General features: G+C 45.6%; 1 protein-coding gene across 1 annotated transcript in view; it reads right to left on the bottom strand.

The window, feature by feature from the left end:
• LOC105565620 overlaps nucleotides 1–22,518 on the bottom strand; it is a 73,964-nt gene extending 51,446 nt beyond the window's left edge. Inside the window, exons 1-3 of the mRNA XM_012018955.1 lie at nucleotides 22,444–22,518; nucleotides 18,119–18,156; nucleotides 8,901–8,961 (exon numbers count right to left, since the gene is read on the bottom strand). Of these exons, the coding sequence (XP_011874345.1) occupies nucleotides 8,901–8,961; nucleotides 18,119–18,154 (97 nt within the window). The 5' untranslated portion in view covers nucleotides 18,155–18,156; nucleotides 22,444–22,518. The remainder of the gene's footprint in view (nucleotides 1–8,900; nucleotides 8,962–18,118; nucleotides 18,157–22,443) is intronic.
• Between the last annotated feature and the right edge of the window lie 2,453 nt (nucleotides 22,519–24,971).

Below are 24,971 nucleotides of genomic sequence, written 5' to 3' on the forward strand. Positions count from 1 at the left end.
CCGCCCGCCACCTAGAATTTTTGTTTTACACGATCCAATGACTCTTCGCGCGCAATGATAATTATTTCTGACGTACGTACATCTGATAAATTTGCTACTGAACGCACCTAAAACCGCGATCAATAATAAACATCGCGAAGGGCATCCGCACGACGCCGATATTAATTGCGCGCCGCGCTCCGCGCCGGAATCATCGCCGCGCGTGTACGGTGCAATTACTTCGATTTACTATCCGAGGTCAGCGGCGCGCAGCGCGGAGATTCCTGCGTGCAGTGATATTTCCGTCGACGCCATTCGTCATAAGAGACCCTCGCGTTCCCACTCTCGGGCGCAACTCGCTTGCCCAGCGTTAAACTCCTCGCTCCGGCCGATTTACCGTGTCGACGTAATGCTCATTCAATTATTAATGGCCCTGCAGTCGCGTCTGTTTCTAGTCACGGCGAAATCGCGACCATTGAGAAAGAAGCCGGCGATTGGCCCCAGGGTTGGTCCCAAGGTCCCCTCTCGCATACCTCCGCGCGATTCGTGAGAATCCGCCGCTCGTCTCTCTCACGAAAGAAATTTATATCGCGGATCTATTATCTCATATTTTAATCGACAGATACGTCCGCGCGCGCACGCTAATTAGGTATCCTACCTAGGACGCAGTAATCGTCGACGCTTCAATGCGATCGTATCCTCTATTTATTTCAATTATCTTGCTTGTTTTTACTATTTCCTTTTTTAGCAGCGCGGCGAGGAGTGAAGCGGAAAAAAAGATTGATAAATTGTTGTATATTAGTAATAAGTAAAAACTTGACTACGTAGACCAAGATGCATCCCCGTATAACAAAGGGGACATAAATAAAGAATAAACAAAATGGGACGTCGATAAAGTATTAAATATAATAAGATAATGATGTGTAATTTTTAAACGACCTACACTAGCCAATGTTTTTATTTTTTAAAAAAACGACGTTTCGGTCCTAGATTTGAACCCTTTTCAAGTAATTTGCAAACGTACGTAACTCAGCACTAAACATTTTTTATATATAAAACAAAAGTAATTATAACGAAGGTAAACCATAAATTTATACCTGATCACACAATTGTTAATGAACTTGTATTCGTTTAACCAATATCGCTATGTCCGTAAGCTGTGAACAAGCAAGAGAGTCATCGCACTATACCTTATTACGAATTAATAAATATTACGAATAAAGGATAAATAAAAATAAATAAGAATAAATGTGGACTAAATAAGTAAGTAAACTTACATATTAGTCAAAAAAATGATTGCACTCTTTGGTTGAAGAGTGCAAAGTCAATTGAATTTGCATCGTTAATTGTTAAACACGGGTAAAAGTATCAAAAGATGTGTGTTGAACGAGAAATCAGATAGAATTGACGGATGACAAATAGAGCTGTCAAAAGACATGTGTGGGACAAGAGATCAAGTTGAACTGTCGGGTAACGAAATAAATAAGACGAGTGAGAAAAATAATAAAATAATCTTCAGGGGAAACAATTTGTACTTCGAAGTGACGTATAAAGTTGAGAGAACGAAGGATTCGTAGGAAATAGAGACGTCGATCGCGGTTGCTGCTCGACACGATGATCTCGCGCGATTCTAACGGCTCCGCTCGTCCAAATTGATTCCTACGCAAGCGGCGTCTTGCCGGGCGTCGCGGACGTGTGTGGCACAGATGAATTGTCGTGGATTCCACATAAGGTATACCGTTATCGGTTCTGGACATTGTGAAGTAAACGGAACGGTATATCCCCCCGGCGCGGCGCGGCGGTTCTTTTGCGCGCGTTGAACTCACCGGTCTCTCCCCATCCGTCCGTCAATTGCGAACGTCGCGGATCCACCGACAATACCACCGTGCCTCCTCCCCGCGAACGAAGATGCTGACGGTTAAATAGCGCGATAGCGTCCCTAATTCCGACGGCCGTTTGTCGACACCTCGGAGCTTCCGGGGAGAAACGCGGCGAGCCGTGACGCGGATCGACGCCCGCGAATCTCCCCCTCGATCAGGCGCGCAATCGCTCGGACGATCGCCTCGCAACCGATTCATTGGCCTCCACCCGGATTACCCGTGACTTACATCGCGGATCGGACGATGACGCGCGACCGTGACGGGGAGGACAAAGCGGCCGGCATTGTAAACTGGGGAAATGCATTATTACCACTACATCGTCGACGAGATTAAGATCAAGGAGATACTCTAGAATGTCACTCCCACGTGGAAAACTTTCTGAATCCTAAGTGATTCTCAACCCCATTTCCCTGAAAAAAAAAACCATGGATTCTAGTAAAATAATCTGTGCTAGATTTGGGTAGCATTTAAAGAACTTCTATTTTCCGTCAAATTTAAGAGAAGATATATAAAAGAATATATAAAGAAGATAAATATCCATATCTTGAAAAAGGGGAGGACAACTTCCTACAACGTCAATCTTGATCAAGGAAATATTTTAATTGGTCGGCTAACGGGGGCCGCGACCGTTAACTAACATTACGGACCATCGTAATTGCGCGCGTCAGGTGTTGATTTTCGCGTGTAAATGGATTGCGAAAACTGATCGGAATAAATTCGCGGGTAACGGGACACCGGGGACGGAGGGGGAACCGCCGCCGCGCCAGCAGACCGTTTAACGATTCTGCAATCGTCATTAGGCAGGATCATTTATAACCTCCTGCTCCCCAGCCTATTTACGATCCTACCGTAACGCTGCCCGCCGGGTCATCGGCGATAATTGCCGATTTACAAGCGAAGACAGTCGCAAGCGAGACGCGCGCAAACCCGACGCGCGTTCGGGCATAGTCAGCGAGACGGTCGCTATATTACGGAAGGGAACTTATCACCAAGGTCGACCAAGTCAGCGGTAACCAGTTAAGTTTACGACCACGTCCGAATTAACGTGAACGCGAGCTCGGGACCGGAGAACATAACCGCGAGCATCGCGACACGCGTCTCTCCGACCTGCGAGAGGCGAGAATTCTAATCTCGCGCAGCATGTTAATACAGAAATTCTAATTTCAGCATCGTTTTATTGATTGCGATAATTATCGGCGCACCACTACGCGGGGAGAGAATTTTCTCTTAAAATTTACCGCGGAAATCGTGTAAGCGCGGCATTTTGAAGAACTTTATGAGAACTTTCTGAAGTTTTACCATACATATTACTAGTGATTTTACTTAGTATACATTTCACTAGTAAAATTTACTAGTAAAATGTATGGTAAATTTTCAGAAAACTCATACACTGAGAAAAATTACCATCGGATAAACCAATTAAATAGTGTTTCCGATGGTTAATTTTTCCGATGAAATTGTTGGAAATTGTTCAGAATGTCACGTTGTTCCACAATTACACGATTTTCAAGGTAAATTTGAGAGAAAATTTTCACCGTGTAGACATCACTGATGCCTTCCCATATGAATCTAGGCATACATAAAAAACAATATACATTGTCCATATATGTATATGCAAAATGTAAAAATGTGTTGATATGTGTACAAAATCATATGGAAAAGCATCAGTGACGCCTAGCGTGCCTCGTTGATTTAATTATTACTTGATTTGTTAGCCGAAGGTATGTATATTGAGGAATGGAATCAAACTACCGATGTAACATTGGTAATTGCTTCTCGTCGCGAAGAAAAAGATATAGACAGGCAGAAAGGCAACTGTCGCTTAACGTAATAATCAATTTGTTATCTCAGAAGACACGGACAAGAAAAATAGAACGGATGGCTGTGTCTTTGATGGAAAAAAAAAGCACCGAGTCATCACGTCTAATTCATCGCGGCGTCGTATTGATCGGCAACCGTGACATAAGTGCTCCGTAATGATAAAGTCAGATTAAAAGATACTGATGTCGAGCCAACGGTAAAGCGTGAAGTACATTAGCCGCCTGTGCGTGGTATTAATGGCACGTAAAGTTGAGCGAATAACTAATCCGACGCAGCGCGGCAAGATCGATCGACGGAGATAGATCGTGATAAATGACGATGTGGGCTCCGATAACGCGCGAAATCCCGTCTTATCCGCGAATCATTTCCCGTAGTCTTTACCTCCCGGTAAATAAGAAAAATTCCGGCCGCGTGCACGACAAATTATCACGAATCGTCGCTCCGACTGCGTACAAGTCGCGCAAAAATCCTGCAAAAACGGCGCAAGCAGCGTGTGTTAACCGATTCGATCGACCGGATGTCTTGGAATTGAAATAAAGTTAAATAACAAAACTCATTGGTTGCCAGTTCCACGTACAATTACGTCTGAAGTCAACGGCACACTATTTTTCCTACTGGATGCTTGCGAGAGCCAATCGGGACTTGAGTCACCTGATCTTTGTAGCCTCAAGTTAACAGCACACAGTACTAATTCTCCTACTGGATTGCTTACAAGAATAGGGAGATGCAGAGTTTTATGCCAACGGCACACGGTACTATTTTTCCTACCGGACTGCTTACGAGACCCAATCAGGTTGCGGAGTTTTAGATCAGGTGACAGTTAAGGCTAAACCCAGTAGGAAAAATAGTACCGTGTGCGGTTGGCTTTAGCCTTAAGTCATCCGATCTAAAATTCTCCATTCTGATTGGCTCTCGTAAGCAATCCAGTGGGAAAAATAGTATCGTGTGCCGTTGGCTTAAATCCTGATTGATTCTCGTAAGCAATCCAGTGGGAAAACTAGTATCGTGTGCCGTTGGCTTAAATCCTGATTGGCCCTCGTAAGCAATCCAGTAGGAAAAATAGTATCGTGCGCCGCGTTGGCATAAGCAAGCGAAGTAACGGACGTTAACGCTAATCGATAGAAATAGTCGTAATTAGAGATTTATTCTTAATAAACTCCCTTATGATTATGCGATAACACCCGTGGCCTTTAATTACCGCGCGCCAACTGCGTGCGGCGACAACTCTATCCCGCACGAGCACGATACGGCGGTGTGAAAAACTCCCCGGGGACAGAGGTCGACATATACAAATGCGCGCAAAACGCGTTAAACGCGGACAATCCGATTCGCACGACCTGGATTTTTTTCATGCCGCATTATCGCGCGACCGCGCGTCCTCCATTATATCAATCCGGCGTATTCTCAGGAATTAAGCGATCTGTGAGTGTGCTGTTTATGCGTACGCTCGTCGGAGAGATTTGTCCGCCTCTGGCAAACTGAGAACTGCATTTGCGCGATCGCTCGCTCCCTGCAAAATAGTTTCTACGTCTCTGAAATCGCAGAGCGCGTCCAATTAAGATCGCGATTTTTTTCTAACGAAAAACAATGATTCCCCCGAGAACTCGCCGGTCGACTGTATCAGCGGAACAATTTGCTTCTTAATACACGACTTTGGTAGAGTATATTTATTTAATAAAATAGTATGATAGTAATAAGCATTCAACGGAAAACACGCTAAAAAAAATATCTTATCACCGCAAGTAGATTTCTAGCAATCGCGACAAAAATTTATCGCTATTTTTTCGTATTTGTTAGAAAATTGTTTGTAGCCTGCAAAATTTACAGCAGCAACATTCTATACCTTCTGGAAAGTTTTATGATTAATTATTAATCCTGCTTTGTATTGTTAGTTCGTTTGAAAAGGACCACAAACCCATGGTCGAAACGTTGCGAGCCTTGAACATTAAAATTGCCAGATACGGTCAAACAAACTTGAGGAAATGTTAATCATTTACATTAGATAAATGTCGGTACCATAGTTATTATAGAACAAGTAAGGAACTGTTGCATGTACCACAATCAAACGTTATAATGGATGGGCGCCACGGAAAGACTTTCTTCCTAACATTTGCTAACAGTTCAGATAAAAATTCTACTTCTGTTATTTAAATTGATTAACTACAACACATAGGCGATTTCGCAGTATTGGCTATTCATTGACGTATCCCAGTTATTTGTTCGTACCTAGAAAATTGTTGCTGCAGTCGCAAGATCAATTTTTTTCAGTGCAGGTGAACAATAGAGCGCTGTGGCGATTAAATGTTTAGCGTGGTGATCGGGTACGGCCGGGCTGCGTACATGGAAACGTGATTGCAGGTATTGTAATGCATGTGGGAATAATAGTTTCGGCCTCCACAAGAGCGAACGAGCGTTCGCGTACGCGAAGGTAGGAGCGAAAAAAATACTTTCTTCGAAGGCGCGGTTTCTCCTCGAGAGTGCAGAAACAACGGTTTGAGACGCACTAAACAATGCTCTACTCGATTCCGACAGTGATAGCGCCTTACAATGCAATAATCGGAATGCAAATCTCTTCAGAAGAACAAAAAAAAAAGAGGAACTGTGATCGCGAAGTACGAAATACGAATTTGAAATATCATACATTAATCCGTGGATTTCTAGTAAAATTTTAATGAACAAATTATGTAGAATATTAAAGGTGTCCGAGTCTTTGGAATTTGAATTAAAACGTTTCAACAAAATCCCTAGACATCAGCAATGCGTTAATAATATTATTATTAAAGTGTTAAGGTAATCAAGGATTAATAATCAACTCCAAAATCTAACTGAAGTCGTAGTAAAAAAACCTAATTGTGTGTGTACACGTCTAGAAATATGAGTAATACAAATGAGTAAATTCGATTATAATTACGTGAGAATCTCATAACGGAACATCTGGAAATGTTCAATGAAACACTTGTTCGTACGTCGCGTCAAGAAACAGGCCTGTCTGCAGGTTAGATCATGAAGTAGTTAGAAAGTAAATTAGCTTGGAGAGGTAAGTTAAGATCATCAGCATAAAGCGGCGCATAAACGTGTTCACGAGCAGGCGCCAAATCATTTGTAAAGAGAACAAACGGAAAGCAGCAATAATATGACGTTGAAGACGCGTGCCTAGTTTCTTATCAGGGCAGAACGGAACAATTTCATTTTCCTCCACCTCTCGCGCCGAGGTGCCCCGGCGGAACAAACGACAAAAAGTAAAAGTCCGCAAGCGCCCGCGGGCGCTTGAACGGAGACTTTCGATTCATCATTGTCACGAGGAAAATAGCGTGTTCGTCTCGCTCATTAATCGTCATCTCGTGAAGCATCCGGAGGTATTCGAGGGATTACGAGTTTGCGGTCTACTCGACTGAAATATTGAACTGATTCGTGCCAAAGAGCGCAACTTACCGTGCTCGTTTATTTCAAACGCTTGTCACAATATTGCATGCAGGCGTTCTCGGCCGAGTTACTTCAATATCTAATGAAAAAAATCTATTCAACGACAAATACAATATCACTGAAAATTTCTGACTGAAGTCATGTTTGGCCGCTCATGAAATTAAGATCTGAGAAGAAAATTTTTTTCTTTTGATTTACCATACGGCATTATTGACACAATTGTTGCGAGTTTGAACATAAAACTTTGCCATACACGGTCAAGCAATCTTCTGAAGTTTTAATTACGTCTGGCGACGTATAAGATTTCCTCCGGTCATTTATTACTGAAAATGTTACTCTCGTTTTCACGCGCGACTTTACCCTAGGCGAGCGGAATTAGCCGGAGATCAGCGAGATTCGCGCAGGACCGAGGCGGGTTTGCGAAGGCAGGTTTTTGCGATTTGAGACTCCGATAAGCGAAGGCGAGCCCGCGCGTCGTGCATAGAGACGGCGCGCGTTTCCGCCGCGATACGATGGGTGAAATTTGACTCGCGGTCGCTCGACCGCGCGTGAAGTAAAAGGCTGAAAGTGTCCGCCGCCAAGTGCACGGCGGGGACTTTCGATTCGCGTCGATGCCGCGGCGGATATCGCGATGGTGCACGCTCATCGCTCGTCCCCCCTGGTTATAATCGTCATCTCGTTTCGTGCCGTTTACATCTCGTATCACTCTTTCTCCGTTTCTCCCGCGTACGCGCGCGGCTCCGCTCCTTTCCACATGAGAATCTAGGTCGCACGGCTGCGTTCACCTTCCAGCAAAAGCAATGTCTTTCAAGGAAGGTCGTCGGTCGGTACCGTCTGGAGAGGCTTCTCTTCCGAACGGACGGGAGCTTTTCCCTTTCGGTGAAATGGTCAGTCCGCCGGGTCGATTAATTGTTCTCCCCGATCTCGCTGACGTAAGAAAAATCCGTAGCTAACTTCCTCCGAGGTGGAGAAGAATATATTCTCTCTCTTTTTTTTCTTATAATCGCGCAGCTATTAACACATGAGCCTTGAACAGCGTACAAATAATTCTCTTCGTCCGCAGCAAAATTACCTTTTATTAAAAAATGAAGATACACGTCCCGTAAAGTAGTTTTTCTTATAGAAAGTTTCCCTAAAATTCCTTTCTTATCTTGCAACGATTATTGTACAAGATTGTCAAAGTACTTGCAAGCTTGCTTTTTTGATGCAATTTCCACGCTGATTAAAAATCAATATTTACCGTAAATTATGCGACTGAATGTGTTAAGGGCAGACAATCTCGAGATGCTCTTCCGCGTGCACGGATCGAAATGCGCGACTGATTGATCGGGGCGCGCAAGGCAATTAGCCCGAGTAATTAATTAGGCCCCTCGGTCGGGCGTTAAGAAAGTATGCGTACGACAGGTCGATTACTTTCTAAGTAATTACGTTTATTTCCAAACCGTTATACTTGGTTGCAAGCATCCCACCTCGCGAATCATTGTCATCAGTATTGTGCCGTCATTAGAAAGTTCAACATCGTGTGGAAAGCGTCCACTTTTATCTGATTATCCGGCAATTTGACTTTACGGCGGGGAACTGCGCGCGTGCGATTTTTCCGCGGGAGAAAATTCGCGCCGCGCTCGGAACCCTCGAGCGGGAAACAGAAAAGAGCAGTTGGAACAGGTGTATCGCGAAATTCCTTCCGATTCCGCGTGCGCGAGATCAACATCCCGCTGATTCGCCCCAATTAGTTGTCGCTGTCGCCGGGACAATTAGAAAGCGAAGTCTCGCGTAAGTCTGAATGTGTATACTCACACGTCGACGGCTGCTGAGGTATCTGGGCTGCGTGCGTGCCGCTGTGCCTCGTTATTGTGATCTGAAAATAGGGGAAAGGCGATGTTTTAGATCTTCTCGCTTAATAAGATAGGATTGTTAGCGCTGACTTAGCCACTCACTCTATTGCCTCGTGTCGGCCTCGCGCGGTTCGTAGTGAGCGTATCGCACGCAATTAGAATAGCGCAACGCGCGCGATATTGTAATGCAACTGTAACAGGCGTGGCGCAAGCGCTTAAAATATCTTAAGCAAGAATTCTCGCGCTTTACAAGCTTTGGAAAAGTCCCGCCAAGGCCGCTCGCTCGAGGTCCGGTCGGCGAGGCTCGCGACACGAGCGACGCGTTCGGTCCACAATGGGTGAGACGCGGAAAGAGAATTTAAAAACGCGAGAGGAATCGCGGAAAAAGTTACATAAAATTTTAGATAACCGCGGCGTTAGGTAAACACCGGGAGAGGCGTGGAAAAAGAGAGCGGTGTCGCCGTCACTTTTACCAGTTAGATGGCTCGTATTTATTAGGATCAAGTTATTCCCGGTGACGGAGCAAGTTGCCACAATTGGCAGTGTGATATCATCGGCGTTTGCGGTGAAGTCAATGACGAAACAAGCGAGAGGGGGAAAAAAAGGTGTCCGATTCTCGAGAGCGAGTCTATGAGACGCTTTTGAGATGAGTGTGCGCGGGGGCCTTTCATTAAAGTAATGCACGTAATTACACAGTACGGAGCCGCGGCGACGGTTCGAATTTAATTTAGCTCCCATCCGTAAACTTTCTGAGCGAATTCGCGGTATTATTATTATCCATTTGCCGTTAACTGTCGCGCCGTTGCGAAATGATGGGAGCGCTGTGTTCGTTAACGGCGACGATTAGAGAAGAAATGAGATTCCGTGAACCGCAAACGCAAGAATTTATCGCGCTGCACCGATTATTTTCCCCTGGTTTAGCGCGTCAAACAAATTGATTACGGGATCCCCTGTAATTTATAGGACTGCCAGCGCAATTTCAAACGCGTTTCGAACAGTTCTGCAGCGCGTTATGTACGTGATATTCCCCGTCCGAGCGTTAATTTAATCGACGTCGGATCGATGATCGATCGCCGTCCGATTAAAGTGCGCGATATGAAAGTCTCGCGAAAATGTCATGCCCGAGTTGATCCGTGCCTCTCGCGCTGTTCTTACTTTTCAGAACGTATGGACTGTACTGTCCTTGCTTTTCGCAAAGTGTCAAATCGCCCCGAATGACTGTCGCTTATAAAAATTTGCGTAACAGAAGAAACTTATCTTTATTTGTACCCACTTTTATCTATGCAGAATTAACTTCAATCTCGATTCAACTCATTTCTCATCCCTTTCTCGTTTTAAGAATGAGAGAAAGCTAAAAAGTTAAACCAAGATTAAAGACAATCTGCAATTCGCAAAGTGTTAAGTCGCCCCGAATGACTGTCGCTTATACAAATTTGCGTAACAGAAGAAACTTATCTTTATTTGTACCCACTTTTATCTATGCAGAATTAACTTCAATCTCGATTCAACTCATTTCTCATCCCTTTCTCGTTTTAAGAATGAGAAAGCTAAAAAGTTAAACCGAGATTAAAGTCAATCTGCAATTCGCAAATTGTTAAGTCGCCCCGAATGACTGTCGCTTATACAAATTTGCGTAACAGAGGAAACTCATCTTTCTCCATGTCCATTTCCGTCGACGCGGATTAACTTCAATCTCGGTTTAACTCACTTTTTAGCGCTTTCTCGTTTTAAGAATGAGAGAAAGATAAAAAGTTAAGCCGAGACTGAAGTCAATCTGCAATTGGAAGAACATTATAGTCGTGGAACATTGTAATTAATGGACCTTTGGCTGCACGAAAGCGTTATTTGTAACAGCTCGCGACGTCCGTGGCAGAAGGAAAAGATCGTTCCGCGCGCGCGCGCGCGCACAAGGTCGCGTGTCGCTTTTAATAAAATCACATAAACGGATGGCGTCATTCTAATGAAGAGAGAAAATGAGGTAATAAAGCGATGATTGATTTCTCGAGTAAAACATGGAAGTTCTCCCCCCCCCCCCTTTTCTCGCATCGCGAGCTTGTAAATGAGACGAGCGTGGTCATTGTGGGGTCCGATAATGGAAAGGACGTGCAACGCATTAACGTCATTAACGTGTATCTCCGCGACTAGAATCGCCCGTGATCATGCCAGCTTGGCGAAACGCATAATGTCACGATAATTTCTTTTTAGATTAACAGCGAGAGATACACGGGTACTGTAATTGCCTTCCATCAATCTGATTCGAGGCTCATTCCCGCGGTGCGTGATTCGCAGGTAATTTCGCGTAATGCGCAATGCTCGCGGTGCAACTTCAACGCGGAAGACGCGCGGGATTCGAGGATACGATTTAATCGGGTAGGCTACGCGAATCGCCGGTTACGCGCCCTCGCGATAAACCGTCCTCATCGACGACGGCCGGACGGAGAGAGATCGCGCGCGTCTCTCCCGCAGATCCCACGATCTATCAGAGCCCGTGGAAACATCGGTAAGCGCAGCGATGGCGAACGCGAGCGTAAATAACACAAGGACGATCGCGCCGCGCCGTGTAATTTCCCCTCGACACACTTTTGTCTTTCCGTCGCTACACCAATTTAGGTATCGGCGAACGAGCGGTGTCGGGGATGCACCCGGCCGAAAGCGATAGTTGACCTACGGGGAGCGCAATTGCAGAAGCCGCCGCCGCCGCGAAGCCTCTCGCCTTTCTTTTTCCCACGCGGCGAGAAAAAATAAGATCTCGCGCGTAACCGGGATAAAAGTTATCTCTCCTGCGTGCGCAGTGGCGCTAAACAATCGCCTTAGCGGCGCGCGCTCGCCTAACGCTACACGGAAAGTTTCACGACAGGAGTCTCCATGGCGAACGCTGACGTCAGCATGGCCGGCGCTTGTTCGCCCGTGCAATGAAAGTGGTCTAACGAGTCACTGGCCATTCAAGTGTGTACACACTCGGAACGACGTGGCCCCTGCACTTCTCTCTCTCTCTTTCTCTCGCTCTCGCTCTCTCGCGGACTGTATTTGCAACTATGTATACTAAAGCGCCAAAGTGAAGGCGATAGCGAGAGAACTATGGCTTGGCGGACCGCTGGCAGACTTTAATCGCGGAGTACTGTGTCCCATAATTTGACGAGCGCCCGTGGCGAGGTAGATTATCGGTGAGATCAGTGGTGGTTGCCCGATACACAATTGGATCGAAACGCGGAGCGACGTGGACGTGATCGAAACGCAAAACGCAGCGTACCGGAGATACCTCGATAAAGCGCAGCGATGCCGCGGAGTTAGTCCGCCGGCAGCAAGACCGGACCATATAAGGTTCGCGACGTTCCGCGTCCGATGGAATCCATCGAGGACTGGCCTTCCTACATCCCTTCGCTCTTCTCGCGGAGCGCGCGTCTTCGCTAACAATAAACCGCGGAGGGAAACCGTAGAGATCGCTCGAAGGAATCCGCGACGTTAAATAACGCGCCGGTTAATCGCCGATTCATTTTTTTTGCTGCCTGCGAACGCCGATCGTCCAACTGCAGTGAGAATTTTCGCCGATCGTACGACCAGCTAAAATTAGCGCTGACGTCATCCGAGATAATCCTTGGATACCATTTGATCGACGTACAAAGAATTTTCATTAAGGGTACGACGCGAATGGTTAAAATTAGCTCCGACGTCGTCCCTCGGGCGTATCTCCCGGTTATCACGCGCCTCATTAGCATACGAACTTAATAATAACGCGGCATACGTTAAGATAAGATCGGTACCGACGTCGCGCCGTACGACAGAGCGCGATCCTTGGACGTCAAGTAGTTCAATAGGTAATTGGAGCGACGGACTATGATAAACAGCCGCGATCCAACACGGACCTAACGTGGGCCGGGATCTCCTTGAGATCGACGCCCATTACGCTCGCTATTGCAGACACACGGTCCGCGGACTCCCGCCAGTTAGTCACCTTTCGTATACGCAATCCCCGTCGCGTGCTCCCGTGACGTCGCGATTCAACGCGGCGAGCGGAGCCGCGATTATGTCACGACGGGGCATTTAAATATTTAATGTAGACGCGGAGCTGTAGAAGGACTTCCAGGGGAGGACTGGTCGCCGAGGCGCGTGGGCGAAGAGATTGCACTCGGCTTAATCGCAATATGACTTCCGAACTTTAAACGCGCGCGCCCACGCGAGTCCTCCGAATACGATCGTATCGGCCGTATATCGATCGGATACGCCACGCGATTTCACCGATCTCTAATCGGATGACGGGCTCCGTCGGCGAGTCCTAATTTGGGCGGACGAGCAAGCTCGACGCGTTAAATTGTCGGATGACGTTTACGCAGCATATTTCGCGGTGAGAACTAGAATTTGTCAGACGGGAGTTTTGCACTTTCTCCACTCTTCGTCGGCGTGTACCGCTCACGATTATTTCAACGACAAATATTTCATATTAATTTTCACATCTCTAATCTGACGAATCTGGTAAGTTTTATTTAAAAAAAAACACCTTCATTTTCTTTTCTGATATGTAAGAACTCGTACTAATTCATTCTATATTTTGTTTATCTGTTCTTCAGACATTTCTAGGCACTCTTGCAAGTTTGTTACCTGAAGAGGACCAGTATTACTGGCCGAAAAACGTTGTGTTTCATTTTAATAAAGAATTGTCAGTACGGTCGTTCCCATACTTATTACAATTCTTAAATATTTTATACTTTGGAAGAACAATTAACTGTTTTTGCACTACATTGGTGGCGTGACAGTATTAAATTTTAATTCAAACATGGAAATCTCTTTAAGTTGCCGGTAATATTATAGATAACATGCCTCGGTGGTCGAATTGGTGAGACGCTCGCCTGGAGAGTACACTGAAAAAAAGGTCCAAGAAAAGTATTATATTTTTGAGTGGTTCCCTCTTGATTTTAGAGGATTTCCTTATGAAAATAAAGAAAGCCTCTAAAATCAAGAGGAAACCACTCAAAAATAGAATACTTTTTTTTGGGTGTAGGGAAGTCCAGGTTCAACCCCCGGCGGAGGTAATATTTTTCACAATAAATTTGCTGTATTAAAACACTGGCCGGTTAATGTCGACTAAAATTTTAATTACTGAAACCATTCGTCGAATTATGTCCAATTATAAGTCGATATTATATTATTTGATTTATTTGAATTATGTTCCCTACAAAGAGAGTAAGAGAGAGATGAAATTAGCTCAACAAATACAAAAAGCTCGTAGAGCAGTAATCGAAGCAAAGAATTGAATATTATTTAATTAAGAATTAATAATCTTTTAATTAGATATAATAGCCTAGTGTGTAAGCTTGTATAAAATGCCATGTAAAATCGTTTTCATCGATATATACTACTTTTCCTGGACGTAACCCTCTATTTTTTCAATTCCTCAGGTCGTTCGAATAAATGTGAGCGGTAGTATACGTTTCTATTGGTTTCTCCAACCGGCCCGTTACATCGGATGTTTGCGTTATCTTATTTGCGTTCCTGGTATTCCTAAGCGAGAGTGCAGCCCGCGAAATGTTTGGAGAAGCCTTTCGACAAGAACCTGTTGCCAAGCAAACGTAGAATATTCCCTGATCTTTCTTCTCCTCGAGAGAAAATATTTAAAAATGTATTCGGAACCTTCCGCTCTCTCCCTCTCTCTCTCCGTCTTTCTTTCTTTCAAGAGAACCTGTTCGAAATTATGACGCAATATACGTTGAGGTTGTCACGTTGTTTGCGAAATGTAACCGGCGGGTTCGCGTTCCGCTGTAATAAAGGTACGGGCGAGAAAAACGTAGCATTACGAAGTGCACATTCGGCGCCACGTTTCCGGTTATCGGCGGTCTTCCATCGACCACGGGGTGAAACGTTTATGGAAACGCGCCAGCGAGCGCCGGGCCCGCCAAGATCTCGCCGTCGATATTTAAAGGAACACGAGGTAAAAGTGGGCGTGGCGGTTCTGAACGGAATTGTCTTTTCTTCTTACGTGCAACGGCGTGTTCCGACAAAGCTCCGACACACGCGGATCCGCCGCGTCATCCTACGTTGTCGAAAGAAAAAAATAAAAGAAATCTGTATACAATTTAAGGAAACGCTTTCTCACAGAGGAATACCTGCAGTCATTAAAACTGTATTTGAATACACATATGTTTCCATAGTAGCCGCCAACTGGGACACGGATAATAAAGAAAAAGTGCGTAACTGCCGGCCGATCGGGTTGGAGATAAATTAACTATGACGGCTTGCATTTTGGGATTTCATTTCGTGTCGTGCGCAAAGTAACGCGTGCTAACAATGGAAAGTTTCGATGACAAACGGTCGGCTGTCTTTCTGCGGCGCGTATCAGCGACGCGCGTTTTCGAGGATCCTGTCGCGGAGACTACGAGCCGCACGTAAACGCCAAGTTTAGCGTAATTGTCAATTATTATATGTTACGTAACGCCGGGATTGCCGCCTCTTCAATGGGTTAACGACATTACGATCCGTCAGCCTCTCGTCCCGAGAGCGATCCCACGACTATTGTCGGTATAGTGACATAACGTTCCCCGAAACCGCCGTGAAAAGCAACGTCATACTTAAATAACTGCATTACCGCACTTTTTGTTTATCCACGTCGCCTTTCAATGCCACCGCAAAACATTTGACAGGGTTGGCAAAATTCCACAATTTTTGGATAAAGTCCATGCCAGTGGGAAAAACCGGTATTTTCCGGGAACAGCCAGCAAAAACTGGTCTTTCCTATTAAAAACGATAAGATAAGTAGAAAACTTTTAGAAAGCACTGCAGAAAAGTATTGTTTCCCGCATAAACTAAAAATTAATATACGATTTAGTATCTCCGAAGTTCCGAAATTCCAAAAATATGTATTAATTTCAATAAAACAATTTTTTTAATTAAAAACTTATTATATTGGTTTCTTTTTAAAATAGTGATTAATATGATTTAGTATTTAAAACAAACATCTTTTTTCATAAAGACTATAAAAAAGATATTTATATAAATATGTTTTAATTAAGTATTAGTTATTTTTATCATTTTTGCCAATTTATTCCACTGAAATTTACCATGGTTTTTCCACCTCCTAGATTTTCCAGCCAACCCTGGCAGTTGATAACCATTGCAGTGTAAACCTGGAGCCCGACTTGATAAAAATTAAAAACTAACAACAAATTTCGCTTGTACTTCGTTTGTACCTCGAAGGATAAATAAATACCCTTTGCTTCAAAAATACGCAGTCTCTCGCGTTGTTAATTTTACGCAGCTCCTATCGTAGGTGAAAAAGTCTCCCCTGACGTTTCTCTCTTTCGCATTTACGAAATGAGATTATTCACTCGATGAACGAGATGCTCATTAGCCAGGAAACATTTGCAATTTATTTTTCTTTTCCATTTCAGTTTTCTAAACACTTTCATGCTTAACACTGTAATTAAAGAACTTTCGAGAGCGAGTTCGTTATCCGTAGGAGAGGCGAGAGACTCAAATATCAGCCGCGAGCATACTTCTCCGTTGACAGTTCGAAAAACTAAGTAGCGACGCGCGATTAGAGAGAAAATCTCGCGCGCATATTCCGTCGCCGCGTGCATGAAATTCGCTCGAAAGCCGTCCAGCTGCTTTCTCGAGAGAGGGTCGTTTGTCAAATTTACACAGGCGAACCGCGCCGGTCTGAGCACAGACTTCTATGTACTACTAGACTGCACCCTGTGAAGTTAGCTCCCCCATTTTCAAAAATTCATTTTAACTATTTCTTAAACCCATCAAGAACTTTGGAACTATTGTAAATCTATAGGGAACTCGTAAAAAAAGTTAAAATTTTAAATAATGGGGGGGGCTAACTTTACAGGGGTCTAGACTGCTACCTTCGAGCTGAGAAGTGAGGCAAGAGTTCCGCCATGTCTCGTTGGGTAAATAAAGTAGTTTGTAAGTGACACACCGGTACACACATCCTACTCGAAGGTAGCAGTCTGGTTGTAGAGGTAAGTCCCCTATTGTGAGATAGGCTCCTAATATGAGTTAGCGGAGTTTCTGCTAAATTAATAGGCATCGTCCGTTGGTTCCACCATGAATTTATTACCCTTGGAGCGAAATCTGTTTAGTGGAGAACTGATTGCTAGATCATGTAATCGTTGCGAAAAAGATTAGTGATTGAATTTGGACGTTTAAAGCCTACTATCTCATATTAGAATCCTATCTCGTAATAGAGGACTTTCTTCTATGTAGAAGTCTGTGTGGCGGACTCGTCCGCGAGAGGATGTGTGCATCGGTGTGTCACCGACACATGCTACTTTATTTACCTAACGAGACTTGGCGGAATTCTTGCCTCGCTTTTCAGCTCGAAGGTAGCAAGTCTAGTAGTGTACAGAAGCCTGTGGGCTTGAGCGTCGAGAACCCGCAGCCAGAATCCGTCGTTCGATTCGCGCCGACGCCGGCTCCAGCAGTCGCATACGGACACCTTTCTCGGATGTGTCGTGCGCCAACAAAGGATTACATAATGCGCCGCATATCTTTGTAAACCACACGCGCGTATACGAGGCGGCACGCACGGGAGAAAGTGTGTGTACATATTACGGACGCCATTAGTCCGCGCCGAAACGGCGGCGAACGCGAGAGAGAGAGAGAAAGAGAGCGTATTCTCGATTAAACGTTATCCCCTCGCCCTCCGACCTCGGGACGTCGAGTCAAGCGATGGGATAATCCATCAATCGGTACTTATTTTCAAATAGATAAAACTGTCAATGACGGAATCGCGCGACGAGCGTTACCGTTTTCAGCGAGCGTTTCTTACACGCCACGCGGTTATTAAGCGTTGTTTCGACTTCATCTCGCGAATTGCATAACGCAAATGTATTTAGAACAATTGCGTTTAAGTCTAGCTTAAGCGGCTGCAATTAAGATAAGTATCGCACAGTTGTTACGTAGACTTATTTTATGCGAGAGAGAAAAAAAAACGGAAGTTCGATGATACTTTCAGATTAAACGTGAAATAAAATAAACTGCGGCAATTTTTGGCAATAATAATTCTACATTAAAATGATAATTTTATAACAGATTTAATTTGTATTCCGCAAAAAAAAGTAAAGAAAACGCGAAGCGAGCAAAAGACTCAAAAGACGCCCGGATAAGTAAGATACCTCGTCCGTTCAAGGTGAGCTTTCTTGCGCGCAAAGAAAAAAAAGTGATCTTTTTGTATTTACTTACCACCAGAAATGCCAGCGCGAACCCCCTCCAGTCCATGGCTAAAATAAAAGAGAAAGTCTTATTAATAACTGGGTCGAACTCGCGCAAAGTATACGATCGATCGCGCAAACATCGTCTCCGTCGTGCGAGAGGCGGCAGATTCGAAGATCCGCAGCCTCTCTTATCGCGCTTGCGCGCTCGTTCGAAGAACATTCCTTATCGGTTTTGTCCACGTAATTAGTCGGAAAATTCGTTAAGATAATTTAGAGTTTTCTTATAAAATATCTTAAAAAATTGTTAACAATGTGTGAAAACGTTAAGAAATATTCAATATAAAAATCTCTATACATGACAATGCAAGATGACTATAGCCAGCGGCATAGGATACTATTTTTCCTACTGAGTTGCTTACAAGAACCAATAAGGATGCAGAGTTTAAAGTCAATGGCATAAGAAAATTATTTTTTCTACTGTATTGCTTGCGAGAGCCAATCAGGACGCAGAGTTTTCGATCAGGTGACTTAAGCCAACGGCACACGATACTATTTTTCCCACTAGATTGCTTGCGAGAGCCAATCAGGAAGCAGACAGAGTTTTCGATCGGGCAACTTAAGGCTAAATCCTGATTGGTTCTCGTAAGCAATCCAGTAGGAAAAATAGTATCGCGTGCCGTTGGCTTTAAAGTTAAATCCTGGGTAGCTCTTGTAATCAATCAAGTTTCGGAAAGACATTATCGTGTACCGTTGACTTATTTTATTACATGTATATAGTTATAAAGCCTGAATGACGGAATTTCCATGGAGTTCCGTTTTTCGAGCGAGAAACTCCTTGTTACATTATGTTACATTGTCAGGGAATAGGTGCTTCGAGTATTTTGTTTATTTAAAAGGCATAAAGACCGAAACAGTTTCGTTCCGTAAACCGGATATTTCTTTCTTTGTTACCACGTCGCTCTCTCTGTCGACCTTGAGCTCGTTTTCAATTGTACCCCCATATCCTCCATCCTCATACCAGTTCTATCTAATCTACAGAAGGGGGCCCGTGCAAAACATCTAGCATTCCTCCGCTTTATTCTATAATTCAGTGCGCGACGAGCCTCGCATTCCTCCCTCGCCCCATTCCACGAATCGTAGTCCGAAGCGGTCTGCGGCCGGGCAAAAAAAGGGCGGGGGGAAAAAAAAGAAAAATAATCGCGGCGCTTCCCCGCGTCGTGACGTCACCGCTAGCGAGGGTTAAGGCCAATCTCGGCGTCGAGGCAGCCGGTGAACGTTTTCAGGCGGGTTAGTATCGCGGGGCCCCGTCCGGGTGCAGGCACTCGCAGCCCGTCGAGAAAGCGACACGCTTGTTCGCGAAGGCGGCGGCGGCGGCGGCGGCGATGCACGATGCAACGTTCACTTTTTAGTACACCACGACAGGCAGCGGCGACGGCGGTGGAGCACGGCCGACCTCGACCACCACCGGACCACCATGGTCGGCTATGGGCGGCCGCGCCGCGCCGGCCGCCATTTTCGCGCGCCAAGCCCTTTTCGATGGCTCTGGCGCCGGATGTGTATCGTGGCGTGATTTACGAGACCGCCGCAGATCGACTTCTCTCGCCGCGGATGCGCCGCGGTCCCGGCAGCTTCCACCGTTCTTACGGCACGGGGAGGAGGGGCACAACACCGGTCAGATCGGCGATCGCGCGGCCAGGGACGTGTCTCGCGCGATTCCTCGCGCGGGGTGCGAGGAAAATCGTTCTCGCTTAGAAAGCGCGGCGCGTGTTACCTCTCGAGCGGAATAAGAGAAGTAACGATATGTGACGGCCAATTATTATTACCGAGAGAAAGATTATTATTATGTAAAAATAAGAAAATCAAATGATTTGCATCTTACGCTGCGGCGCAGTTTAGATTTTTTTGAAAGCATCTCGGATACGCCCGTATACCAACAAGATCGAATGATTTGAGCAACGAACGCGAACAGGTATTTTGAAAGCGGAAACAGCTGTCGCGCAGGTGATTTAAGGTTGTCGGTTTGCGTACGGGAGAATTGAGTCGTCTCTAAAGATGAATCTAGCATTTATACGTCCACGTGCTTATCTAACGTTCGCACTCGTAAGTGTGTCGTAATTCAGCATAATAAATATTACCTAGGCAGAACGATCATGGCATAAACAAGCATATTAATAAATACAGGAATGTTCTCTATTATGAGATAGGCCTCTGATATGAGATAGCAGGTGTTTAACACCCAAATTCAATCGCAAATCCTTTTTCGCGACGATTACACAATCCAACTATAAATTTTCTACCAAACGGATTTCGCTCCAAGGGCAACAAATTTATGGTGGAATCAACAGATGAGGCCTATCTCATAATAGGGAACTTTCCTCTATTACCTAGGCAAAATAATCACGACATAAACAATCGTATTAATAATTTAGAAAGCGTACGATGAAAACTTGGTAGAAGCAAAACGACTGACAAGTATAAGAACAAGTTCGGAAGGCGACTCTGTGCTGAAACGCAGCGCCGAGTGTTAAAATCGCCGGCGACTTCGATGCCCGCACGCCAAAGCGCGCAAAGCGAAGAAATTTCCGGTGACTTGAACGCCGCGGTTTCTGCGACGGCAGTCTCGCGGGGTTTCCTCCTCCGTCTCATTCCAATCGCACAGCGGCGGGAAAATTATCATCGCATTTTACAAGACGGCACCGCAAATCGTGTTCATTTGGAAAATAAATCGAGCGTTCGCAACCACTTCGCTGCGCGTCATAAGCCCACTCCGGGATGGCTTTCCATATTCATAACAACTTTGTAATGCTCATCCAACGCAGCCTCGGAGAATCTGAGCCTTGATATTTGCATATTTGGTTAAGGCTCGCCCACAACGCGACGAGCTCGGCGGATAGGCGAGGCCTTGGACTCCTTTTCGTTGCATAAGATTTTACGTATTAAAATGGTCGTTAAATCGACATTATCCATCCGGCAATTGATCAATTGTCGCGCACGTCTCTCGGATATTCGTTTATCTGGAGATGCTAGCAATGACTTCGCAAAATTAGTTTTATCACGTTGGAAAATGTATGAAATCTTCAACTTGGTTGTAAACATTCTTGAAAACTAACCGGTGAAAGAATCTAAAAAGCTTGCACGCTGATATTGTTTTTTAAAAAAGCTTACGTTTTACATTTTATACAACTCTTGACATTCTTTATTTCCCTCACAACCCCATTAAATCGAACTTCTGAAAGAATGTGCTGCAGTGTGCAGATTTGACGTTAAATCGATATAAACTAATCTTCATTAAATAAAATAATCCCCATTATTTCTGAACTTTATTTAATAGGGGGGGTACATTGTTTCTTACTCTGCGTTTTAATCGCCTTAATCGAGGTACCCATTACAAGCATCGCCCTTGAACATCCGCCGACGTGATCGTCGTGGGATTTCTTTAAAATACCGCCACCGCTTTTTTCTGATTAACGTAATTTAGACATTTAAGCAATTCTAATGCAATTAAATGACCAAAATACTTTCTCGATGCAACGAAGCAACAGCAATTTGCAAAAATGCTCTGCAAACGAATCAGAACACTGCGACGAGTTAATATTTCAACGGCTTTGTTCTTTCATTGTTTTCGTTATATATTCATTTTTCATTTTAAAATACTCATCACGTGGCTGCGAATCGAGCGAGCATGCAAGTTAATCGCACTGACAAATATCTGCATGCCAAAGTGCAAACCGTAGTTCGAATTAATGTAACGTTATTAGTAAAAATTAATATACACTTTCGTAATTTTCAGAAAATGTCATAATTGAAAGGAAATTTCACAGCTCGAAAGCACATCTAACGATCTCGAAAGTAGCAATTTAAGAGTTTAGTGAAAGAACGACTCGAGTCGATTTAAACTTTCGTAGAAATTCTATTCATTCAAAGTTTTAAAATTGCAAATTCGTAGAGGGAAAGTCCTCTATTATGAGATAGGTCTCTAATATGAGATAGTAGGTTTTCAACGCCCAAATTCAACGACAATCCTTTTTCGCAACGATTACACGATCTAACAATTTTCCAGCAAACGGATTTCGCTCAAAGGGCAACAAATTCATAGCGCAATCAACAGACGATGCCTATTAATTTAACCGCGCCATCTCATAATAGGGGATTTCCTCGATTTATTAACCGCAAGATTCCAAGTGCACATTTTATAGATATTGATCTGTAAAATACGACTATGAGGCCTTCAGCTTAACTTTTGCAGTATACGAAAAACAAAAACAAGTTAAATCTCGACTCGAGTCGTTCCACCAGACTGCCAGATTCCGAAATTTTTGCCGACAATAGCGGCTGGCGATACACGACTCTTACCTGCTGCACCTTTTCCCGAATCTCCCGAGAATAATTCCGGACTGCTCGCAGCCGCTCGACGCGACGTCCAATCCAAACGAGATCCCACCGTCGCGCCCTCGTCGGACAAGACGTGTCGAGGAAGCGTCGAATCGCCGAAAGGAAGCTCCGCGAGAGTAACCCTCTGTCAGTCGGCGACCCGGTCGTTCTCAGCTGCGACGGGTCGTCGGCGATTCTGTCGAGTGTCGAAAACGCGTCCTCGCCGGCCGCAGGCTCCACCCTCCGTACGTCGACATCCCAGAAGGTTTGCTAACCCACGGCTGCTTCCGCTTTCGTTATCGCGCACTCTTGGGAATTTCACGACGCCCGCTCCTCCCGTAGGCTCGGCCGGGGGCTTCTCCGTCACCTCGGGCGTTCCTCTAAAAAGAGCATACACTTTAGGACGCGACCTTGATCCTTCTTCGCCAAACTAGTCCTCCATACCGATATCGATGGCTCCCGGCCTTCGAGACCAACTCGACCAAGATCCGCCTCTTCTCTCGACGTGACGACAATCTTCCGCGAGGGTTTGACGCGAGCGACACCCGGGCGTTCGGAAAGTACCGGTGGCAGAGCCGATTATCGAGACGCGGCTCCTCGCGATCAGCTGAATCGCGCGCGCGCGCGCAGCTTAACTTTTTTCCAACCGACACCCACCTCGCGCGCGCGGATAGGCGTCCCCCGAGTCGTTCGAATTTCGTCTCGAGCGTGCGGGAGTGATCGTCGACGCTTCCCTTTCCCTCTCACTTGGAGGAGAGCGGCTATTCGATAATAAATAAATACGTCGGGCGCGTATCGGCGAGCCGATTTACCGCGAGCGAGTCGTCGCCGTCCGCGTCGCGAGCGCGTGTCTCTCGTCCATCCTTCATCCCCCGCGCTCGCCGCAGCCGTGTCCCTCCGCACTGTTCCACGCTCTGTCCTCTCGCGTTTGTCTCACCGCACTACACACCTGTCAGGCTCACGGTTCTCCATGGGTCCCGGCCGGACGGAGAACGCGGCGAAGGAGCGCGCCGCGGTAGACAAGCCCGTGGCGACCGACGCGAGACTCGAGACTGAAAACGTGAACGGAACAGACCTCGGCTCGGCGGCCCGAAGTGTCGAACGGCCGTTCGGCAGAGCTCGGCTCGCGCCGCGGCGCTTCGTGCTTCCCCGTGGGCCGCGCGCGCGAGCGAGCGAGAGTGGGGCGAGAGGAACGAACGAACGGCCGAGTCGGACGAAAACAACCGATCGAACTGTACACGAGAGTGAGAGAGAGAGGGGGGGGGGAGAATAGTCGCATTGAACGGAGATAAACTGTTCGATCGCGCGAAAGAGATGCAATTTTGAGCCTCTCGGAGAAGAGAGATGGCGACAGGGCGATCGAGAACTGGTGGGAGTGATAGGCGGAGGAACAAGAGAGTTCTGCATGAGAGCCGCTTTTCAAAGAAAGGAAACGAGAGGGATAAGGGGGGAGAGAGAGAGAGGGAGGATTGTATGTCACGTAGAGTACGTTTATGGAATAGAAAGAGGTGGAGGATGCGGGAGCGGGTAAGAACGGGCGAGAGAGAGATAGAGAGACAACTGCAGCGCGACCGGTGCTGGTAAACGACTGAGATAGATGACCGCTGATAGGACAGAGACGGAGCACGATATAAATGTTAAGAGAGAAAGAAGAAGAGAGGGCGAGCGAGTGAGAGATGAGAGAGAGAAAGAGAGAGAGGAAAGATCGGCTTTCTCTGTTTCTCGTTCGATTAGCGTCGCACATTAAGTACGCCGTGCGAAAAGATGCTGCGAGCTCGAGGGGCGGGGAGGTTAGCGACGGAAGCGACGTGGAGGAAAAGAGGAAGGCGGAACGAGCTTACGTCACCGTTTGAATTGGTCGTACTATGTGTGTCGCCGCGTGGTGGTTCCCCCCCCCCTCCTCCGCGCGGAGGAAGAGGACATTTCTCCCGATTGTAAAATTCCTTGCTCCGGTTCGAGCGATTCCCTATTCTACGGGAGATATGGGAGCAATAATTTGGAAGACATATTTTAATTTTAATGCGTTAAGATACGCGCGTCATATTTAGTTCAAATTGAATGGTATGTTATATTCAGCGTCGGTTTTTAGCGACATTGGCGCCCTGAGCGAGATTATCGTGGCGCCCATTCGAATTCAAGGGCTCAAAATTCTTGAGGGGGAAAAGACAAGGCGATGACATCGAACGACGAACCCCATTTTGTTTTTATATTTTAGGGAATCTCTCTCGCTGTCAAACTAGGTGAAGTCAGGCAACGGCGCCCCTACAGACTTGACGCCCTGGGCGATCTCCCGACCGCGCCCCACCCTAACGCCGGTACTGGTTATATTGTTTGTTTGTAGACAGTTGTTCAACTCAAATCTTTCTATTCGTTTTAGTATCATTATGGGAGGTCGTTCGCACGATAAACCTATGACTTATCCAGTTGTTAGAAAGGTATATCGATTAATATCAAATATAGTTAAAGTAGGACTCTCATTAAAACTAAACAACAAATAAGAAATGGCCAAT

This window comes from Vollenhovia emeryi, unplaced genomic scaffold (genome assembly GCF_000949405.1).
Source record: "Vollenhovia emeryi isolate VEMERY1.0 unplaced genomic scaffold, V.emery_V1.0 DF939150.1, whole genome shotgun sequence".
Taxonomy (NCBI): Eukaryota; Metazoa; Arthropoda; class Insecta; order Hymenoptera; family Formicidae; genus Vollenhovia; species Vollenhovia emeryi.